Below are 16,765 nucleotides of genomic sequence, written 5' to 3'. Positions count from 1 at the left end.
ATTCCTGGATACATAAAACCCATCAAGCTTGAACTAGAAAGAAATAGAAAACCAAACACACCAATAACAGGTAATGAGATTGAATCAGTAATAAAAAAAAAAAAAAAAAAAATCTCCCATCAAAGAAAAGCCCAGGACCAGATGGTACTGCTGAATTATACCAAAATTATAAAGAACTAATATCATTTTTTTCAAACTATTCCAAAATATGGAAGAAGAGGATATTCTTCCTAATTTATTCTATGAAAGCAGCATTATCTTGATATCAAAACCAGATAAGGATACAGTGAAAAAAGAAAAGAGCAAGCCAGTATCTCTGATGAACATAAATACAAAATCCTCAACATAGCACTATCAAACCAACTTCAGAAACACATCAGAGAGATAATACATCATGAGCAAGTGAAATTTATTGCTGGGATATTAGGATGGTTCAACATCAATAAATGTGATATAGCACATCAGCAGAATGAAGGACAAAAACCATATGATCATAACAATAGATGCAGGAAAAGCATTTGCTAAAATTCTATTTTTCTTCATGACAAAAACTCTTAATAATTTATGCATAGAAGGAATATACTTCTATGTAATGAAGTCCCTATACAGCAAACCCACAGCTGACATCATACTGAATGGAGATAAGAGGAGAGTCTTTTAAGAACCGGAATAAGACAAGGATGCCCACTTTGACCATTCTTATTCCACATAGTACTAGAAGTTCTAACCAGAGCAGTCAGGCAAGAAAAAGAAATAAAAGGCGCCCAAATCAGAAAAGAGGAAGTCAGGTTAGTCACTCTTTGCAGATGACATGATCTTATATAGAGAAAAACCTTAAGACTTCACCAAGAAAAGTCTTAGAACTTATAAAGTAATTCAGTAAAGTTTCAAGATACAAAATCTCAACATATGAAAATCAGTAGTATTTTTATACACCAATAATGAACTAGCTGAAAAATAAATCAAGAAAGCAGTCTTATTTACAATAGCTTAAAAAATACTGACGAATAAATTTAACCAAGGAGATGAAAGATCTCTGCAAGAAAAACTACAAAACACTGATGAAAGAAATTGAAGATGACACCAAAAAAATGGAAAGATTCCTGCTCATGGACTGAAAAAAACATATTGTTAAAATGACAATACTACCTGATACGGTTTGGCTGTGTTCCCACCCAAATCTCATCTTGAATTGTAGCTCCCACAATTCCCATGTGTCATGGGAGGGACCCAGTGGGACGTAATTGAATCATGGGGTCACTTTCTCCCATACTGTCGTCTCATAGTGAAAAAGTCTCAGGAGATCTGATGGTTTTATAAGGGGAAACCCCTTTTGCTTGGCTTGCATTCTTTCTTGTCTGCCACCATGTAAGACATGCCTTTCATCTTTCACCATGATTGTGAGGCCTCCCCAGCCACATGGAACTGTAAGTCTATTAAACCTCTTTCTCTTTATGAATTACCCAATCTCAGGTATGTCTTTATCAGCAGTGTGAAAACATTAATACAATCTACAGATTTAATGCAGTCATTATACCAATGACATTTTTCACAAAGGAAAGGAAGTCAGTCAAAGGGATAACTGTCCCCCCATGTTTACTGCAATACTATTTACAGTAGCCAAGATATGGAATCAACCTAAGACTATATCAACAGATGAATGGATAAAGAGAAGGTGGTGTGTGTACACAATGGAATACTATTCAGCCATAAGAGAATGGAATCCTGTCATTTGCAGCAACATATATGAAACTGGAGGTCATTATGTTAAGTGAAATAAGCTAAAAATAGACAAATACTATATCTTATTCATATGTGGAAGCTTAAAAAGTTGATCTCATGGAGGTAGAGAATAGAATGATAGTTACCAGAGCCCAGGAAAGATTCAAGGGGATGGAGACAAGTTGGTTAATGGGTACTAACATGTAGAGATGAAACAGCTTTTAGTGTTTGATAGCACAGTTGGGTAAATACAGTTAACAACAATATATTGTCTATTTCAAAATAGCTAGAAGAGAAGATATGAAATGTTTCCAACCCAAAGAAATGATAAGTGTTCAAGGTGATGTATATTCTGAATACCCTGATTTGATCATGCTTGTATCAAAATATCACATGTACCCTATAAATATGTACAATTATTTTGTACCAGTAAAACATATTTCTAAACCTTCAGTGGCTCCCAATTGCCAGTAGCAGAAGTTTGCAGTTGTTCTCCCTTTTATGACAAGCAAGGGTGACAGATGATAGATACTGTTCATCTGAGCAGCTCCATTCACATCCACTTCTATGCCTAGGATTATTTGCAAATTCAGGCATACCAGCTGTCATTCTGCCCACCTTCTCTCCAAAAGGCATATCACAATACACATGAGTGACAATGACATTTTCATATGCTCTAAAATATTTCCAAAGCAAATTATTCCCTGACTCTGTGCTTTACTGCTGCTAATAAAGTACTTGTAATGTGCCTCAAAATTTTCAGTAGAGGTCAAGACACTACACACTATATGATCATTGTTAAATCCAGGCTCTTTATGTGGTATCAGTACATTTTCAAGTCTAAACCAGATCTCAGGGTCAGCTAATCCAGTCCCCAGCCCCCCATTCTACCCAGCATACACATGTATCCTTTCCTGATTATTTTAAAAAATCTTAAAACACATTTTGCAATTACAAACATCCTCACTTTTATTCTTTTTGACAAAAATATTATCTGTGCACTTCTACACTAGATGAATTACACCTTACCTTTAAGTGCAAACACAAATGTTTGTTCCCATGGGAAACCTTTTAAGTAGACCTTAATCCTACCCTATCCCAGCCCTAGCCTTGGGAAGGATTCTGGGCCCTCTCCTATATTCCTGTACTACTTTGTGTCATAAGTATTGAGTTCCTGGGTTTTAAAAACATTTAATTCTGTCATATTCCTATCCTATTATAGCCCTATTATATTTGTTTATTTCCTAAGACCAAAAACCACGTTTTATTCCTTTGCATTCCCAGATTCTACCATAGTACCTTGCACAGAAAATACGCTTAGGAAATAGTTGTTGAAAATGCTTAAGCAAAAAAAAAAAAGGGAAAGAAAGAAGATGCTTCAGCAAAGGTTGAACTAATCTGGGCATCCTACTGTTCTATGTTTTGTTAATTTTTATTAAAGAAAAAATTAAAGTACAAAGTTTAAAATATTTTGGGTGAAAATGTACTTTTTCTTTTCTGTAGTTGACAGAATTATTTTGAAGTGCTTGTTCTCACAGAAGCATCCTCTCAAGTTTTCATAGCTGATCATATAAGCTTTGAGCTTCTCTTTCTCCCCCCAGTCTTTAATGTCTGCCTTTGAGGATTTCACTGCATGTTGCCATATCCTTCAGAGAATGGCAAGGAGGAATGAGACTGAAATTGCTGCTTTTCTTCTCAGAATCTTTGTTGAAGCATTTGGGAGGGAAAGAAATGTCAATGCTGATATAATAGCTTTCACAGTGATCTTCATAACTCTATATCCTCAATTAGTACAGATATATACATTGTCCCCCTTTATCCATGGGCATGTTTATAAAATGGATTAACACAAATGAGGCTGGCTGTGGTGGCTTACACCTATAATCCCCACGCTTTAGGAGGCTGAGGCAGGAGGATCACTTGAGCCCAGGAATTGGAGACCATCCTGGGCAACACAGTGAGATGCCGTCTCTGGAATAAATTGTTTTTTTCAATTAACTGGGCATAGTAGTGCACACCTATTGTCCCAGCTACTCAGGAGACCGAGGTGGGAGGATTGCTTGAGCTCAGCAGATTGAGGCTATAGTGAGCTGTGACCATGCCACTGCATTCCAGCCTGGGTGACAGAGTGAGACCCTGTCTCAAAACACCCACACATGCAAACCCAGATATTCTCTGAAGATAAATATATTCTGATCAGAAATAAGAATAATTTGGAAATCATTCATTCACAGAGTTTCTGTCATTTTTTTTCTTCTCTCATTTTAGGAAACCAAATACGGAAACAGTGAAAGAATCCTATTCTTACAGGGTCACTGAAGTTAGGAGAATGAGATTGATATCTTAGTTCTGTGTAACAAGGAATCATCAATGAATGGTTTGTTAGGGGGGCTATTTTATATTGAATATCCAGAATTTACTCAGGAGATGATAGATTAGATAGATAGATAGATAGATAGATAGATAGATAGATAGATAGATAGATAGATAGATAGATAGATGAGGGAAAGGGACAGAGGAACACAGAGTGACAGGCTCATTGCCCATTCTTCCTATTTGCTTTGTATTAAAATGTCATGTATGTTGTCGTATTTTCCAAAGAGAGTAAAGAAAGAATCTTGTTGAGAAGAAGGCCATCTCAAATTTACCCTTTAATGACTTGAGTTAGCTGGCTTTACAGGCATCTTGTCAAAAGGAAAAGAAAACAGTCCTAATCCAAGTTCCCAGTCACTTCATTTCATCACTCAGAAAGTTACTTGGAATGTGCATGTGGTATAATTTACGTAGAGCATGGCTTGATTGTCTTTTTTTATTTCTTTGCATCTAGTGATGTTATTGCATAAGCTTCTTGTAACTATTGTGAATCCTCATGAGGCAATTCGACCTTTCCTTTTTACACTAAATATGTGGAAATATCTTTTAGATTTCCACATGGAAGAGGCACTGGATTGGCCCGGAGTATACTCGTTGCCAGGCCAGGTTTCTGGGGTGGCTCTAGACCCTAAGAATAACCTGGTGATTTTCCACAGAGGTGACCATGTCTGGGATGGAAAGTAAGTAATATTTTTTCGTCAATAAGCAAATGAAAATAAAAATAGTGTACATAATTTTTTCATTAAACTAAGAATAATGGTGAGAGAACTATAAAGGTTTTTCAGAATTTGATTTTATGGCAAAATGTATTTGTCCTTTTAACATCTGACTGTAGTAAGTAGCAGAAAGGAAGTCTTGTGTGCTTTAAAACAAAGTAGTTTCACAAAATAGTTATGGAAAGAAGACAGTAACAATCTGTGATTCTACCCACTTACCATTTTGCTCCCTCCTGTTATCTATCTATAACATTAAAGATAGTTAAGTCAGTACCTTAGTGAAAATGTTCAAGACTTCAAGGAGAGTGCTCATGATAAGGGATCAACTAAGAAAGGTTGCTGGTTGACTATAATAACACCCTTTTGTTATTTTCATGTCCTGGGTGCAGAACTATGCCAAGACCTTTGTCCTGGACAGTGTGGTTGGGGCAGTTTGGCCAGTACATGTGAAGAAATAGTAACTTGGCCTTCAGGTTCTAATATAGACTAATTTTATTACTCAAATTTGCTCTTTTCATGAGCATCAAAGACTTAAGAATAACGCTAGGACTGTCTATTACTCCTGCTTTATCCTCTGGATTTCCCTTTCCTACCTTCTTAGAGGGATTTTTAGTAAAAACGTCAAACAGTTATTGAGTGTGTCCTCTGAGTTACCATCATTATTCAGGTTTCACAGATGTAGAAACCAAAAGAAGTTAAGTACTGTGCCCAAATTAGCAAGTGGCAAAGCCAGGCTTCAGTTGCTTCCCATCTAACTCCAGAGTTGGCCTACTTAGCCACTTTACAATACTGCTTTTAATAGAATTGTAAGCATGTTCATGATTGTATTTTTAAAAGCTTGCCCCACAATTTAGCAGGTTATTTTAATTCTTATAAGGAATGAATATCCATTTATTCATTTATTTCAATACAAATTTACATAGGGAGATAAATTTTAAAATCTTTTATAAATTAAATCTAATGTATCTTCTCTTTTTATATGTATAACTATGGGGTGTCATTTGGAAAATTGAGGATCTACATGTATAGTTCAATTGGTCTTCTCCAGTTTCAGAGATGTTGATTAAATTTATGTTAAACCTGGTTCTGTCACATATTCATATGTCGAATTTTCTTTGTGCAGTTGAAGACGGAATTCAATCAACGTTTCAGAATAGATTGGTAGCTTTGTTACTGTTTAATTGTCCTTTCCAGTTGTCATACTTGAAAATGGAATCTGAAAAAGATCACTTCAGAGTTCAAAGTAAATAATCAAACTCAACATTCTCATTCATACATCTCTGTTACATCGTCTTAGTCATTATTGAACATCTAATGGTATTTTAACAAGTGCTTTTAAAAGCAAACTATTACTATTCATGGTACTTATTCTTCATTTTAATGAATATTGCTACATTTTCTGCATGGATTTCTAGGCACATTTTACCAGAGGAGAAAATTACAGCATCATTTTCTCCCATTGATACTGTTTCATCTGGCTAAAGCTAAACTGGACAAAGGCCAATTTTCCATTTTAATGTGACATTCATTTCCAAGTAAACAGCAGAGACTAGAATAGTTTAATAGAAAAAGGGATCTGTGAAGTCCAGTTTAGGGTGGGAGAGGAAATAAGACTACGAAACAGGAACCACCTAAGAGCATTTTCTGTGGCTTATCTGGCTGTGCTAGCATCTAGGTAACCAGGATCCTATGGAAATAGATTCTGGTTTCACTGGCAAAGCCCCGGAGTATTTGCCCTGATAAATGACATCTATAAAGGGGTGCAGTTGAACATGCAAGATGTCTTCAGAGAAAACTGCTGATTTTACTCACTAAATCTCTGTTTCTTCTTTCTTCTTCATCTTTGTCTTTCAGATGTAAAACTATTTTTTCTCTCTCTTTCCTTCTCCCTTCCTGGTATTGCCTGTTGCGCCTAGCAGATTTTGCAATCCATGGTTGTAAGGAAATTCTTTTCTGGCCCTCAGCTCTCTGAGTAGACTTAGAAGTAGATTACTCTGTTAGCTATTTTTTAGGAAAATACATTTGGATTTGTTCAAAGAACAAATTCAATTCAGGTTCTGTTCTTTGAATGTTAATGCATGGCCATCATTCCTAAGTCACATTCTATAAATTGGATGAAGTACATAGTTTTGGGTTTTTTTGGCCTTCATTAAAAATCCAAGGATTATACAAAGAAAAAGTACCTTCCTGTGGAATTTATAATGTACAGGTGAGGGACAATACAAATTAAAAATTAGTTGGAAACTGCATTCTTCTTGTTACCACGGTTTGATAGTGACAAATCCTATATTAATTTTCCTTGAAATATTTCCCATTCTGATATTTCTGAGGTTCACAAAATTGTAGGTTCTATAAGACCAGGGCATATTCTAAATCAAATTGAAGCACATTATATCCCATAGTTCATAAGATGTGATCATTCTTTAAATATCAGACAGTACTTGGAGTTAATAATAATTCCTAATTAGTACTCAGTACCCAAAGCTCCTTTGATATCATTGTGTCAGCTGTCTTCATCAGTACTATTATTCTTCATTCCCACCTGGTTACCCTGATCAGCCCTTATTCTTTGACTTAACCACACTAAATATACATGGCAACCAAAATTATAATGATGATAAACCTCTGACCTCCTGAAAGATGATAGTCACTCCCTTTCTCAATTTGATTTCCATTTTTCTCCCTTACTTCAATATTGCTACTTTAACAAGCTTCTCTTCTAGCTGAAATAAGAAATGCCTATTGCCAGCAGGGTATAATGAAACTTTAAAGAGTCTCTTGTCTGCCCTGGTGTTAGGGCAGCATGGCAGCTAGAGCTCTTTAAAGTTTAAATGCTTCCCAGCAGGAGCTGGGTAGCTTTTGCCTCAGTAATAGCTGTTCCTGAGTTTCTGTCTTAAAATCACCACTGCACTCAAAGTGCTTCTTGGCCTTTCTTTCATGTATCTGAGCTATGGTTGGGGTGTACTATGCAGAACTCACATCATATACCCACTTAACTTAACTATGGGTCTTGCCCCTAACTTATAGATGTTAGAAGTTGTATTTCTTATTTCGTTTATCATTTGTTCACATGGAGTTGGAAGGGATCTTGGAAGTAGTATAACTTCAGATTCTTTCTGTTACAAATAAGAGAGAAAACTCAATATAAACTAACTTAGGAAAAGAGAAAATTAGTTCGCATAAGTGAAAACTTCAAGGAATACAGTAGCCCAATTACATCATCAGGATCTATTTTACAGCTCATTTTTTCTGTAGGGTGGCTCCATTTCCAGTCCCTGATTCATTCTGTTGCTCCTCTCCATTTGCAGGTTTGATTCACATTATCATCCTAATGTCACAGAAGAGATAGTCTATATGCCTGATAAGTCAACATAAACTCACTAAAATTAGTCTTTGTGGCATTCCTTGGTCTGACCTAGATCGTGTCTCATTGCACATTAAACCAATTATTTTGGGCACAGGAATAAAATTGAGTCTGTGGCTTAGCCTGAGTCTTTTGTTCTACCCACGAAACATGGGAGTAGAGTCAACATTATCTGAAGCAGTGGGCTGAGAGTGGAGCTCAAAATGTTGGGTCAACTAAAAAATGTGAGGTTTCGTTATCACAAAATGGAACAATAAACACTGTACACCCAAAACAGCAAGTGTCCATCAGGGAGCTTATCTCCAGCCTCCCACCTAATGTACACATCTGTTCTACAGCAACTTCAACCATCATCCAGTGCTTGAGTTTTTTCAGTGCCAAGAAATTCCCTAGATATGAGACAGGCTTTCCAATTATGGGACCCATCTAGATGTTATAAAGTTCTTCATTATTTTACCTAAATCTGAGTCCCATAACTTCACCTTATAGTAATGCAGGATCAATTTATTACCATTTATCCATGTCAATTATTTGCATATTTGAAGAAAGCCTTATCTTTTGCAAACTGAATATTCTCCAAGCTCTCAACTAATATTCATGCTGACATGATTTATTTCATCTGAAGGAATTTTGGTTTCTCTCCCCTTTAAAGTGTTTTACCTAGAAGTGGTCACAATACCTCATGTATTATTTGATCAGTGTTACAATTAGTTCCCTTGATGTGTATTTTACATGTCTGTTAGTAGAAGAGAATTATATTCACTTTTTTTTTTAGCAGTTATATCACTGTGTCACCTTATGTAGAATTTGTAATCTCAAAGATCTCCAAATATATGTCAAAAATTGTGCTGATATTTTTACTGGAAGTTTATGCTTATGCAGTGTTTTAAAAATATTGAATTCAGGGCTTTATTCCAATTATGTTCTACTTTATTACATTTAGTATTGTTTCAATTTACAGATATTATTTTAATCTTAATTAGCCAGAGGATTTGTGTTAGGTCTCCCAGCTTTGTATTAGGTCTCATTGATAAGCATGCCTTTTATATCTTCATAGATGCTGTTTGTAAAATTTGAATAGCTGAATGATTGGTTTTGCAAGTTTTGTTTGTAGAGAACTCATAGTCTTCTAGGAATCTTCTTCCCTCCTCCCCCCAGATAGCTCACAAACCATCTCTTTATCAATACTTTGTGTGATTTTGCCAAGATATATTGTTTTAGAAATCTGTCTGCTTCCTAACTTGTAGAAAAATCAGTTCAAGATTTGCTTCGCTAGTTTTCTGGAGCCTCAGTTAACGTATCTTCCTGGGTTATGCTTCAACATCTGCAATTTCTTTCCTAACTTAGGGTTTAACTGGCCCTGGAGAACAGAACTCAAAACTGTGTGTTACCTTAGTACCTTCCTGTCTGAGGGAAAACTGTAAGGAGTTCTACAAAAAAGAATGTTTCAGTGTTCTATCGTTCTCATATCGCCATTTCACTTTACTGGAGCCTTTTTCTTCCAGTTTTATGCTATTTTCTCTAGTTCTTCTTGGTTATGTGACTATTCTTCCATCTCTTCTACAATACACATTGAATTTGATAACTGGTGGGAGATTTACCCATTCAGTCAAATCAATCCTAGTAAGAGAAAAAAAAAAAAAAGGTAGGAAGATAGGAGACCTGGATTTGAGTCTTGGTTACTATTTTCTGTGTTTGAGACTTGCATCAGGACGTTTGAACTCCCTGACTCTCAGTTGCTTGCCTAAAAAGTGAGGGCTTTAATAACTACCTCATAGTGTTAAGTAACAAAATGCACCTTGTTAAGTCACTTGTCCCCAGTGACCTTATTGACTGAATAGAATCCAGAGTCTGGATGTATGATACCGAGTTCTTTTTTCTTTTCATATCTATTCATGGTATCTATAGTTCTAGGCCCAAAATGGCACTAAATAGTCATACTGATTTTTTTTTTTGTCTGCCCATCTCTTTTTCTGCCTCACAGGGACTTTTTACAATGTGTCTATTTTCAGAAGTAAGTGTTTTTAATATAATATTAAGTTATATTCCATAGAGAGTCTCTGGCCTTTGTATATCTTTGCTTTTCAAACACTGAGGTTACATTTTCACTTATAGTCTTGCATGAAAACCTACAGTTATTTCTCTAGCTTCTTAATTTAGATAATTACATTATATTTCATATCTTCCTTCAGTTGCTATTATTTATTTTGAATTCCCTTAATTTTTATTGATGGCATAGAAGTTTATTTTCTCCTTACTCTAGCTCTTTTATGTGTGTGAATATAGCAAAGCATTTCTTTCCAGCCTTATCTAAACTGTTTGATTAGCTGCTAATGTGAAAAATCATTAATGGAGAATTCAAACTGCTGAAATAAAGAACTGATGAATTCCAGCCCATAGGTCACAGTTCAGTCTTTTCAACTGAGTGCTTTTCCAGAGAAGCAAAGAAAAATCAAAAGTGCTCCAGGCACTGTGTGAAATGTTCAGGGTATTATTATATACTGTAAAAAGTTAAATGTGCTTGAAATAAAGACCTCTGCAGCAAATAATGTGGAGTAGCTGCTTTAGAACACTAAATAAGCAGTTTGCTATAGCAACGGTGTATCCAGCTCTATAATCTGACAGCCATTTGTGAACTGTTCAAGGGTTACCTTTCTTTGAATTACAAGAGTTTATAAACTACTTACTTAGCAAATTTAACATACGTGTTTGGAGGGGGACTGTGATTTTCTCATTTGAGAAAAGATGTCAATTTATTTTATTATTTGCCCTGTGTAACCATCAGGGACCAGCCGTTAGTTCCGTGAAGCTCCAGCCATCCCAAGTGAAAGGATTAGGACTGGTCAACCAATCATCTGAGTAAATGAATGTCCCTTGATGCTGCCAGTTTAAACATATAGACGTCTGTTAAAAGACATCACAATGATTTTAAATGAAGTGATCAGGCCTATTATGTAGTGATTAATTCCTTTAAAGCTACATTCTTCCTAAGAATTCTGGGTTTTTCTTATTTGTTATTTACATTACAGAAGTAAATTACTGCATTTAAATGAGCTATATATAAGTAGAGTGTTTTATCTTTGGATTTTGTTTTGTTATGTTTTGTTTGCTTTGTGTTTTTTTTTACTTTGTTTTTGAGGGGTGGTAGTTAAATGAACAGATTCTCTAATCAGTAAATTCTAGAATTTGCATTATCACTGATATTCTTAACAGTGGAAGTATAGTAATAATATGAATAATCATCATACAGCTATGGAAAACTAGCTAGTCTTAAGCAAACATAAAATGCCCTTTATACATATAGATGACATGAGTATAATTTGTGCATGGGCATGGTGGTGTGCACCTGTGGTCCCAGCTACTCAGGAGGCTGAGATGGGAGAATCACATGAGTCTGGGAGGTTGAGGCTCCCATAAGCCATGATCATGCCACTGCATTCCAACGTGGGTGACAGAGTGAGACCTTGTCTCAGAAAAAAAAAAAAAAAAAAATTACTCTGATTTACTTGCTCTGTCTTATTTTTTTGTTCCTTATTTTTCTTCCCATTCCTTCATTTGCTATTTTGCTTCCCATTCCTTCATTTGCTATGTCAGAATTTTCTATTACAACACCAAAAAAGTGGATAATGAAATAAAATTAGATGATCCTCAAATTAGTTAATTTTACTATTTGCTGCCATCACTGGAAACTTGAAATTTCTATATGATGAATATAAATGCCCATACACAGTGTTTGTGGCAGCACGATATCAATTACTTGATACCTTTTTTTCTACATTTGTGTGCAGTGCAGAACAATGCCATTGATAGAGGATGTTTTTCACTTACCTACTCATCAGCTGCAACATTTTCATTTGACCTGACTGGCACAAGGACTGTGGGTCTGTTACTTATATTTCTTCCTTAACTCAGCTTGTTTTCTTGGAAGCCAAGCCCAGCATTTCAGGTCTGTGACTCTGATCTTACATGGCTGTCAGTGAGTAATTTCACCTATAGTTTACACTTTGAAATATTTGAGTGGTCTAGAGAAATAATCAGAAGCTATAAGAAATGCTTTAAGTTGCAGAAGTTCAGTGTATGCTCCTGGAGAAGGAGGGAAACCTTTTTACTTTCTCCTCATCAATAAATTGTAGGAGTGCTATTTCCTAAAATAATATGACCAGAGATTTAGGAATGATGATGAATATTTAAATGAATGAGAAGACAGATCAAAGGGGCAGTTATCTTACAGAAATACTGCATCCCATTCTTGGAGAAACCATGGGGGCAAGTAAATATATCAGGTTTCCCTAATGGTTTGTCATTCTGCAGAGAGGAGAAGATGTGGAATTATGTGTGCTGAGGTCTAATACAACGATATATAATAGGCACTTGGACTGCCACTGTTATTAGCTGTCGATGGTGAGTCAGAACTCACAATCTACATATCAAGTAGATAGCACTTGGCAAGAATTATGAATTGGAATTATGAATCGGTAACTTTCCATATTCCATAGATTGGGGTGGCATAGAAAGGTAATGTACTAGTATATTCCAAGGAAATAAACTAAGAGTAAATGAAAATATTATATATAGTTTTATTATATGTAGTGATGTTATATATAGTTTTGCAAAATGGAGAAACTGGGTAAAGTGCACACAGAACTTTTTTATTTCTTACAACTGAATATGCATTTACAATTATCTCAATCAAAATTTCCATTTAAAAAAAGAGGGGGAAAGGTTTTAACTCCTAATAGCAGACACCTAATTTTCACATTATTTAGATTGCCATTGTGCCTTTACAAAGCACTGAAATGTTTCTGAATAATGAGGAATGTGAGACTTAAATCTTTTAGTAGTTCCTTCTCATGCTGCTAATAAAGACATACTTGAGACTGGGTAATTTAGAAAGGAAAGAGGTTTAATTGACTCACAGTTCTGCATGACTGGTGAAGCCTCAGGAAACTTACAATCAGGCAGAAGGCGAAGCAAACACGTCCTTCACATGACGGCAAGAAGAAGTGCTGAGCAGAAGTGGGAAAAGGCCGTTATAAAACCACCAAATCTCGTGAGAATTCACTGACTACCAGAAAACAGCAGCATGGGGTAACCACCCCCATGATTCAATTATTTTCCACCAGGTCCCTCCCAAATGGGAAAATTCAGTAAAAATGAAGAGGCTGCAGGCCCCATCCAAATCCAGAATCCAGAAGGGCAGTCAAATCTTAGAGCTCCAAAATGATACCCTTTGACTCCATGTCTCACATCCAGGTCACACAGATGCAAGAGGTTGGCTCCCACAGCCTTGGGCAGCTCCGTCCCTGTGGCTGAGAGGTGTACATCGCCCCTCTCAGCTGCTTTCACAGTTGGCATTGAGTGTCTGTTGCCTTTCCAGGCACATGGTGCAAGCTGTGGATGGATCTAACATTCCAAGGTCTGGAGAGTGGTGGCCCTCTTCTCACAGCTCCACTAGGCAGTGTACCAGTGGAGACTCTGTGTGGGGGCTCTGACCCCACATTTCACTTTCACACTGCCTTAGCAGAGGTTCTCAATGAGGATTCCTCCCCTGCAGAAAACTTCTTCCTGGACCTCCAGGCATTTCCATACATCTTGTGAAATCTAGGCAGAGGTCCCCAAACCTCAATTCTTGACTTCTGTGCACCCACAGGCTCAACACCAAAGGGAAACTGCCAAGGCTTGGGGCTTGCACCCTCTGAAGCCAACGCCCAAGCTATACCTTGGCCTATTTTAGCCACAGCTAGGACACAAGGCACCAAGTCCTGAGGCTGCACAGTGCAGCAAGGCCCTAGGCCTAGCCAAACCATTTTTTCCTTCTGGACCACTGGGTCTGTGATGGAAGGGGCTGCTGTGAAGACCTCTCACATGCCCTGGAGACATTTTCCCTGTTGTTTTGAGTGGTAACTTTTGGCTTCTCATTACTTTTGCAAATTTCTGTAGCTGGCTTGAATTTCTCCTCAGAAAATGGGTTTTTCTTTTCTAGCACATCATCAGGCTGCAAATTTTCCAAACCTTTATGCTCTGCTTCCCTTTTAAACATACGTTCCAATTCAAACCATATCTTTGTGAATTAATAAAACTGAATGCTCTTACAAGCACTCAGGTCACACATTGAATGCTTTGCTGCTTAGACATTTCTTCCACTAGATACCCTAAATCATCTCTCTTAAGTTCAAAGTTCCACAAGTCTCTAGGGCAGAGGCAGAATGCCAACTGTCTCTTTGCTAAAACATAGCAAGAGTGACATTTATTCCAGTTCTCAGCAAGCTTATCATCTCCATCCGAGACCATCCCAGCCTGGACTTCATTGTTCATATCACTATCAGCATTTTCGTCAAAGCCATTCAACAAGACTCTAGAAAGTTACAAACTTTCCAACATCTTCCTGTCCTCTTCTGAGCCCTCCAAACTGTTCTAACTTCTGTTTATTACCCAGTTCCAAAGTTGCTTCCACATTTTTGTGTATCTTTATGGCAGCACCCCATTTCTGGTACCAGTTTCCTGTATTAGTTCCTTCTCACACTGCTAATAAAGACATACCCAAGATTGGGTAATTTATAAAGGAGAGAAGTTTAATTGACTTACAGTTAAGCATGGCTGGAGAAACCTCAGGAAACTTACAATCAGGCAGATTGCTTCAGAAGGGGAAGCAAACATGTCCTTCACATGATGGCAAGAAAGAGAAGTCCCAAGCAAAAGCGGGGAAAGCTCCTTATAAAACCAGCAGATCTCATGAGAACTCACTGACTATTACGAGAACAGCAGAAAGGGGATAACCGCCCCATGATTCAATTACTTTCCACCAAGTCCCTTCCACAACAGGTGAGGATTATGGAAACTACAATTCAAGATAAGACTTGGGTGGGGACACAGCCAAACCGTATCAAACCTTAGAAAGAAATAATGAATGAAGAAACTTTAACCGATTACATATGAATGTGAAGGTTACAATATACTGAGTCTCAGATGTGCTGAACTTGTTAGCCATTATTATAGTCAAGTTGGAAAAATAAAAGATTATTAATGGTTGAATCCAGTACCTATGTTTTTCAGAGGAATAGTTATGATGCTTTTAGTAAATAAATTCATATTGAAAATAGAGTTTCAGATATAGGATAAATTATTTGGTGTTTCATACTAGCAAGAGTGACTTCATATTTGCCCTTTACCATTTTCCCATGATTTAATAATACTATGAATACTCTTACATTGGTTCCTATCTAATAAAATTTCACATTTCAGTTTGATAATGACCCCATAAATATCTTATGAAATCTTTTTTGTTAATGATGCTACTTACATTTCATAAATTTATTTGTTGTTTTTTTTTTTCCTAGATACCACTGTGTGGTTCTTAACTGCATATAATAGCATATATAAAGAATATTACTTAAGGTTTAGATTGACAAAGCTGAATCAATATTTTGTGTTCAATTGAATGCATCATTAATAAGAACTACTTCAGGGACTTATTGTTATCTTACAGGAAAACTATACTCAAAAGACTGTAACAGTCAAGTAGCTCAGATAATTGTGTGATGTATTTTTTTAATGGCCAAAGAATATAATTTAAGAATTTTTTCATTCTCCTATTTATGTAGAGTACTGGGACTCCACATAAGTTCCATAAAAATGGCAGCCAACTGATCAATGGATTCATGACAGATCCAAGCGGTCTGTTACCTTCCCAAATTGAAAATATATAATAGCAAATATATTTAATGTTATTCAGATTCTTTTGCTTAAACAGTTGAACTACAAAATATTAATACTTTTTTCACAACCTTGCCTGATGCTAAAAGGAAACTCTGTTTTACAATAATATTCATAAGTCATTTATTGACTTGATATGTGTATTTATAAACACACACACACACAGAGACACATCCCTCAACTATGTACTGATCCAATCCTTTTTTGAGAAGATAACTTGGTTTTTTGGTGTGTCATACATTTACTTCTCTATTACAGAAGCTTAGATTAGAAGAGCTTATCTTTGTCATTCATCCCTGTTGACATATAATTTCCCAAACAGAAAAGGAAATAAGTACCGTGTCTGTGATAATTGTGAATTTAAGGAATTATATTACTAACAATTTAAATAGAAATATAATTTTGAAAGTATATATATGAATATATGTCCATAATTTTTTATAATAACCTAAAAGGTACTGAGATTAAAAGCAGAAATTGTCATAAGTTTTTAAATTAATTATTACATAGTTGTTCCTTTTATAGTTGTAGAATAGCTGTTATTTGGTAAGTTTTATGCCTTTAAGCATATTTTTGTCTCGAGGATAGATTTGGTTTTATAACTTTTAAATACTTTGAACATTCTCTTTTATATCTCTATAATATATATTCACATGTTGCACCTAAAGTATAACAAACATTTTGATCACTGCTCTTCCAGCTATTATCATTAATGACAAAGTTAAAGTAAGTCATATTTTCTTTTTCAATTTGAAAGAAAATGTCTATTGAATGACTGCATACTCTTTTGAAGAGCTTTTGAAATTTTTCAGGTACATTAAGAGTTCTTGATCAATGTTTCTCAAACCCCAGTGGGCATAGGAACCACCCAGGGGTC

At 36.0% G+C, this 16,765-nt stretch overlaps 1 protein-coding gene across 1 annotated transcript in view; it reads left to right on the top strand.

Moving 5' to 3' along the window:
* Window positions 1-16,765, top strand: part of PAM (peptidylglycine alpha-amidating monooxygenase) — a 279,448-nt gene that overhangs the window by 236,312 nt on the left and 26,371 nt on the right. Inside the window, exon 16 of the mRNA XM_012001518.1 lies at window positions 4,646-4,775. Coding sequence (XP_011856908.1) covers window positions 4,646-4,775 — 130 coding nt within the window. The remainder of the gene's footprint in view (window positions 1-4,645; window positions 4,776-16,765) is intronic.

Source organism: Mandrillus leucophaeus, unplaced genomic scaffold (assembly GCF_000951045.1).
Source record: "Mandrillus leucophaeus isolate KB7577 unplaced genomic scaffold, Mleu.le_1.0 Scaffold662, whole genome shotgun sequence".
In the NCBI taxonomy this organism is placed as follows: Eukaryota; Metazoa; Chordata; class Mammalia; order Primates; family Cercopithecidae; genus Mandrillus; species Mandrillus leucophaeus.
Note: the sequence above shows the minus strand (reverse complement) of the source record. Positions and strands in the feature narration are given on the sequence as shown.